The sequence below is a fragment of the Homarus americanus genome, unplaced genomic scaffold (genome assembly GCF_018991925.1).
Source record: "Homarus americanus isolate GMGI-L3 unplaced genomic scaffold, GMGI_Hamer_2.0 scaffold36734, whole genome shotgun sequence".
Taxonomy (NCBI): Eukaryota; Metazoa; Arthropoda; class Malacostraca; order Decapoda; family Nephropidae; genus Homarus; species Homarus americanus.
This window is the reverse complement of record NW_024733126.1, coordinates 9,361,395-9,368,704: the sequence shown is the minus strand read 5'-3', so window position 1 is coordinate 9,368,704 and position 7,310 is coordinate 9,361,395. Positions and strand designations below refer to the sequence as shown.

Here is a 7,310-nt window from a genome sequence, read left to right as displayed (position 1 = left end):
CCACGCCTACCCCCGCTATTTAAGACCTGACCTCGTGGTGATCTGCCTCTCTTTCTACCTACAGCCGCAGCCAGCAACACCTCCGCCTGCCTGGCATACCTCCTCCTCCGCCTGCCTGGCGGTCCTCTCTCCCGCTGGCGAGCATGGCGAACCACAAGCTGTCCTTCTCTGAGCACTCTCACCAACCAGCTCTCTCTACATCACGCTTGTAACCACGCTGCCTTCCCAGCACCAAGCTGCATTGTACATCCAATACAACATGTATATAGAGAGCACATTGTGAGTTTCCTTTCTCCATTCCATCCTGAGTGAACACCAAACAAAAGCATACCCCACAGTGTCCTTACTTGGAACTGGCGGACGCTCGCCCCAAATGGGGTCACAGCTCAAGATTGAAGAAGCCGCAAGTCCAGAAAACTGTGAGGGCAAACTTTTTCGGAGTGAAGGTTGTAAACTCTTGGAACAATCTACCAGAGAGTGTTGTGACGGCACCGAGTGTGAGCTCTTTCAAGATAAGACTTGACCTACACTGGAGCGGGTTCAGGTACATTCAGGAGCCGGTGCATGCCCAGTATTTGCCAACAGTGCGTGACAGAGACATGACCGATCGCCCGGGCGGCTAGCGAGCCGATCTTTGGGTGAAAAAGATAAATGAAAAGGAAAAGTAATCAGAGACGTGACCGATTGCCCAAGCGGCTAACAAGCCGATCAGTGGCGAAGAGGATAAAAGTAAAAGTAAAATATGAGGATATTATCATATTCCAATTATATTACAGCTATAATCTTTTTTTTTTGTAAGGTGGCTAATGGCCAGGCTTTAAAGTTACCCAATGTATTGTTAGCCTTCACTATAAACGTATATGAAAGTATTTACGTCAACATTGAAATTAACAATTTTAGCTGGTAACAGGACGATGCTCAAAATTACATATTGGGTGTAAGTTAAAAACGTGTTGCTGAGATATATGGCAAGTCCCAAGAGGGCTCTCAATGATTTTCATACTTCTAGATTATCCTGTTAAAGTATAAAATTTCGTTGTAGAGCGTGTTGTTTCATAAATAGCATTTTGATAACTTGTTTTATCTGTTGATTATATTTATTACACAGTACTAGATTCGTTGATGTGCCATGCAAAAAAAATCAAGTGACCACTCATCTATTGTATAAACGAGTACACATAAAACGGTCACTATTGTGTTGTCGTACTAATGGTAGTCACATCGTAATAATTCCAATTTTTGTTCTTATTTGATGGTCCCCAAAATACTGTTTTTGTTCCTTGCTACAAACACTAACTATTCTAAGCCTCTGTGTTTCGACAACCGTTGCTCGGTAATGTCATCACTGTTATGCTGAATAGGATGCCATAGTAAGTGGAAGAAAATGTCAAGTTTAGTAAATTATTTATGTGGGCGTGTGTATGAGGTGCACGACGAAGCTCATCCATCCATCGTCTGCTGGTGAATAACAACAACAGCGTTGGGACTGTTCCTATAATGTATCTTTACCCTCGTAAGCCTTGTGTCATATGTTCCCATTGATACATTTATTTTATCATGAATTAAAGGTTTTAGAAATTTACAAGTTGCACTCTAATTTGAGTTTAAATGAGGAAAATAATTTTAATAGACCAAATAAATACTATGTATGTTCTTTTTATAAATATATCGTGATCGGAGTTAGGTTTAGGATTCTGACCAATCAGAGAGCGCGGAGCTGTGAGAGCCTGTGAGAAAGGAAGATGGCTGCCTCGGATGAAGAGGGCGGTCAAAGTGATAATAAAAATGACGATTCTGCCACACACGAGACGAGCAAGCAATTTTCCACAATTCACCAAGTAAGTTGGGTCTTCGAAGAATAATAAAAAAAATATTCTTGGATCATATAACCAATGAATCGGGAAATAATCGAAAGTGTAATTATTGTTGACAGATAGAAAATTTCCTTGTTTTCGGTGGAAATTCAGTTGAGTTTTACTGTATTTTCGCCTTAGTTTCAATTCAAGGATGGAGTTTAATTTCGTCATAAAGTCTTGTGAGAACCGAATAATAAAAAATACCAAGTGAATAGAAAATATGAGTGCAGTGTAAGGAAAAAGGAACGTTGTTTATCGCTGAGTGGAAACGAGCTGAGTGCCAGTCCCTGAGGCCCTGATGATTGTCACGTAGTCTCCTCAATTAAAATATATTCAGGTGTTAGTAAAGCGTGTGTGATTTAAGAGGAGTGTTGATTTCTACCTGACTCAGTTGTTAGTATCGCACGAGAATGATACAAGAGTTAGCCATGAACATTAAGGTAAGACTAATTGCTAATTCTGATCCTGTGGTATGTTGTTTTGGTAATGCTGGAAAATGATGCAGTTTTATCAGCCACAGTGAAGAGGATCTAGGAAATGTTTCACTGGTCACTGTAAATGTTTAATGTTGTGGTGTGTGAGTTAGGTAGTTGTTGTTAAAGTATTGGGATATATGTTTAGTGATTGTCATTTCTTGTTAGATAGCTATGGTCAGGGTTATATTGTTGGAGCTCAATCAATCAAGTTTTGATTTTCTAGATGGAATTGTTAGGTTCTCATACTTTTGGACCACATATAAATCTTAGGATTTTTATCTTTATTATGGGTTGTGTCGACAATTCTAAGACACTTCTATGACGTTTCACTCTCAAATGACTTATATATGCCATTAGCCGTGACCGGCTAAGTTTCTACTAATGCTATTTTACGGTGAGTGCGCTCCGAGTGGCTAAGTACTTTTTGTTTATAATACGGGGTCCGCCCCCTGGCTAGGAAGTTAGGTAAGGTTGGGTAGGTTTCTTTGGTTGGTTAAGTTAGGTTCTTGTAAATGTCGCCTCTTTTATAATGCTTAGTTTCCATGCACAACAGAAATATGGTTAGGTATGTTTATAGGTACACAACAATCAACTCCTTGTGAAATAAATGCCAAATGCCACTAGTCACAATAAAATATAGTTCTCGCATTGTTCGCCAGTAATGGACGATTAGCCAACTAGAGTGCACTCACGATAAAATAGTGTTAGTAGGAACTTAGCCAGTCATGGCAAAATAGCCACTGCCAAATATTTACCCTCTGTATAAGGTGCTGGGTGCTAGTCTTGGCTATATGCTTGGCATCATGTATACACCTGTAAGGCTAATACATCTGGGATCGTGTACAAAGTTGTACAGTAGTCATTCGTTACTGTGTACATGTGTCTTATCATTTTGCAATTGTCATATACAGTACAAGTATATATATATATAAATATTGTATTGTACATACTTACAAAGTTACTTACTGGCACCGCTTGAGATTCATGTTTCTATATTACTGATGACATGGCATTTAAATTTTGTGTTACGGTAATACAGTAGCTACTCTAGATATCGGACTCATGCGAACGAGTAATTTTTGGGAACTTTGCTATGGAAGAAAACATCTGTTTTACTTCCCAATTAGAAAGAAATGGGTGAAGAAATTGCATATTTCCTACTTTTGATTTTCTGATGTTTTGATTCTCAAGGCGCTTCTACATAATGTGGGATGCTATCAGTGAAGCCGCCATTACTTATTTATGTCCAAATCAAGAGATACTATATGGCATTGCCTCGACATTAATGCTTCTGTTAAAAAAAAAAAAATGGCATTAGCTTATTTTGATTGTAAAGTAATAATAATGTGAACCCTCTTGCTACCAGGCTGAGAGATGAATTTTCCAACTGTTTTATCACCCAATGAATTATCAGTAGTATACAGGAGGTTCCTGAGTTATGAACGTCCGACTTACGAACGAGGTTAAACTTGAAATTTACAGGATTTTATTTACCTAATGACTTATTTTTTTACTTTAATTTGCTGTATTTTGTCATTCTATTTCTTCTTTTGTCTTAAATTAAATGATTTTAGATGTATATAAGGACTTAGACTATGATATAGTGGGATTTTAAACATTGTTCTGTAAGTACAGTATGCACATAGCATGTGTTCTATACAAATCCAACTTTAGAACATCCTCAGGAACCCATTCATAACCCAGGAACTCCCTGTATATGTTATGAAATAGTTATTTTTCAGCTTTTAACTTGGGTTACATGTACATATACAAAATGTGGAAAAAAAAATCTCTAAGGTCAAAAACATATTCTTAGCTAGTGTACTGTATGAGTAATCTCCCTGTTAGCGGGAATCTCCAATATCCAAAATGAATTTGAGTCTTTTGGAAAAATTCGCTCTATTCCTGGCATGGGAACGAGATGTTGAGAATGAAATTGTGTGCATTTTCTGAAAATTTTCGAGAAAATCACTTCATTCAAGGCATGGGAACAAATTTCCGTGTCCCCACGTGCTGGGTGCTTGGGTGGGCTTGCCATTTGGGTAACTCGCGCTTAGTTCATACTGTATTCTGCTGCCATTGTATTGTACAAGGCTGTTTCCTGGTTTACTGCTATTTTTGCATACAATTTGTGTTGTGTAGTACTGTACCAGGACACAGTCAACCAAGAATAATGTTAAGATGTAAAAAATTATTACAGTTACATATACTGTACTGTACATATAGTAAGTGTGAAAGTACTGTACATAGCAGAGTGAACAGTGTATACCTTCTGTAGTTTAGTGTGTAAAGGTGTATGTACAGTTGCCTCAAAAAGTTCCTTTGCACCCCTGTGGTAATGTTTACGTTAATGTGGCAGCGTCACAATGCCAAATTTATGAATGAATGGGTAGTATTCTTGTAATGATAGAGCTGATTGGTGGACAAGTTATGGTGCTGGATGTCTGGAGACTGGGGTTGGGTTAAACTGTGAGGGCTACTCCACTGTTATATCAATCTTGTGATATTTCATGATGGTTCTGAGCACATTTGTGAAAATGATCCTCACTGCTACCATGACCACAGCACCTCACTCACACAACACTTCACAATACAGGCATGCCAGTGATACTGCTAAAAAACATTTATATTTAATGCCACTTACCATCTGTATACAGGGTATAATATGCTTATTGGTTCCCACAATTAAAATAGAACACATGAATTACACTGTATAACTATCTATTGACAGTCATATATTCAGGTGGTATGCTGTTATTCATAGAGTTGATCATATCAAAAGTATTCAATAGTTAGTAGTGATGGGATGTATTTTAGATCTGATATAATTTTATGTATTTTTATGTGTCAATAAGAACTGGCATTTTACACTCAATCAGTAAGACAGGGGTGGGCAATTATATTGATTGATGGGCCACTTCATGAATGGTGGCACACTTTGCGGGCCACAAACTTGATATACTTGTAGATGCAAATGCATAATATTTGCACAAAGTAAAGCCTTGTATTAATAATAATGCGAATACAAATACTAACACTGTATTAATACTACATTGTACCTGTAATAATACAGTGGTCCCTCGGTTAACGAGCACAATCCGTTCCAGCAGGTTGCTCGTTAACCGAAACCATTGTTTCAATGGGTTTTTGGGTAATTGGTTCCAGCTCACCGAAAATTGCCTAAATTCAACAAAAAAGGTAGAAAAGTTCACTTACTTTGAGGTGTGTATGTAGAAGGCTCCTGGATGATGATGATGATGGGAATTAGAATGGGGGTGGAGGAGAAGGGAGAAGAGAAGGCATTGGGGTGGAAGAGAAGTCACCCCTTGGCACCATTTCACCCATAAAATTTTAGTTCTCTTGGTGTAATTCAAGATTATTTTCTTTAAATCAACACTGCACTGCATTATATATTGTCAATATGTAAAATAAATTTCAAAATGACCAATAATTTGCTTGGAAACAAAGAAAAAAAGCATTCAGTTGAAGAGAGTCTCAAGCAAGATGTTACCTCCAGTGAAAACAGAGCGAGACTAACGCCTGTCTGGTGTGTTAACAGGCTGGATGGCACGCCAGAAAACTAGTTTCTTTACCTTCAATTATGTTCAATAATTGTTAAAATGAGTAGAAAAGTTAATATTAAACTTTTAAAATTATTGAATAGTATAAACTTCTTGATATTTTCTAAAATAGTAAGGAATTTAAGCCCTAAAATCGATTACTGTATTGGCGGACTAAAACTACAGCTGGTGGACCGCCAAATGAAAGCGAAAACATGTTTAAGTCGGCTCGTAAAAAACTCGTTAATCGAGGGATTGCTTGTTAACCGAAGTTAAGAATCTTATGGAAGGTAAATCGTTAACCGAGGCGCTTGTTAACCGAGGGATCACTGTATAGAGTTAAGGTGCAGTATAATTAGTACAGTAGTACCCCGATTTACGCGGTCAATTGAACCCACAGGGTACTGCGGAAAGTGAAATCCGTGTAAAGTGAACAACAGAACATATGGGATTAATTGAAATAGAGACTGGCCCGACCCCCAAACTCCACTTTTTGACGACACAAAACTATGTTGTAGTAAAAATATTATCTTAACTTTATGACGGTATGCACACACAATTAATATAGAAGAGGTTAGGTTAGGAAAAATAAAGGTTAAGTTAGGAAAAATAAAGGTTAGGTTAGGAAAACTATAGGTTGGGTGTAACACTTACGTTAGTAGAAGAGATGGGTCGGTATACGGGGATGGAGGCTGGTTCCGAGGCAGAAGGCAGATTCCTGGCCCTCAGGTGAATCACCATCACTATCAGTCATAGTTGTCAGGGCCTCCCTGACAAATCCCTCAAAGTCACTTTCACTGTCACTATCACTGGCTCTGACTGGCTGTGGTGGGTTGCGGGCGAAGAACTCGGTAATGCTTTTTTGATGGCTAGTGTTGATGTTGTCTTGATACGCCTTGATGTACAGCTCCATAGCCTGCACCAGACGGGTATGGAAGACTTCATAGCGGTCATCGTCATGGTCGTTGGAAAGGAAGAGCTTAATTTCTCTGCACACTCGATGGCACCCTTAATATTACTATGCATTAATTTGTGTTCTTCGGGGATTGACGCACCACCTTCCTCTTTACTGACGTTATCATCTTCCAACATCTCGTCGGCAGTCATTTCAGGATCTCTGATCACCTCCAGGATGTCTTCTTTGGTGGTCTCGGAGAAGCCTTCAGCTGTAATACTGTGCACAGCTTCTCTTGCAAGGTCCAATGCCACTGTCACAGACTGAACCTCACCAGTCACAGGTTGACTCCGCCTCTCACCTGGTATACCATGCAACACATGCCTCCATGCGTGACGAATCGTAGCTATAGACAGCTGATCCCATGCCTCCACCAAGAAGTCTACAGCTTGTTTGACGTTAAATTTTTTCCAAAACTGTCTGATGAGAACTTCTTGAGTCACCACCTCTTGTTCCTTGTCGT

General features: G+C 38.9%; 1 protein-coding gene across 2 annotated transcripts in view; it reads left to right on the top strand.

Annotated features, from left to right (window-relative positions):
• The first annotated feature begins 1,702 nt into the window (after positions 1–1,702).
• The window catches only part of LOC121869332 (uncharacterized threonine-rich GPI-anchored glycoprotein PJ4664.02-like), a 143,378-nt gene continuing 137,770 nt past the window's right edge, over positions 1,703–7,310 (top strand). For both annotated transcript variants that reach the window (XM_042370627.1, XM_042370626.1), the window contains exon 1: positions 1,703–1,838. In XM_042370627.1, coding sequence (XP_042226561.1) covers positions 1,743–1,838 — 96 coding nt within the window. In that variant the 5' untranslated portion in view covers positions 1,703–1,742. The remainder of the gene's footprint in view (positions 1,839–7,310) is intronic.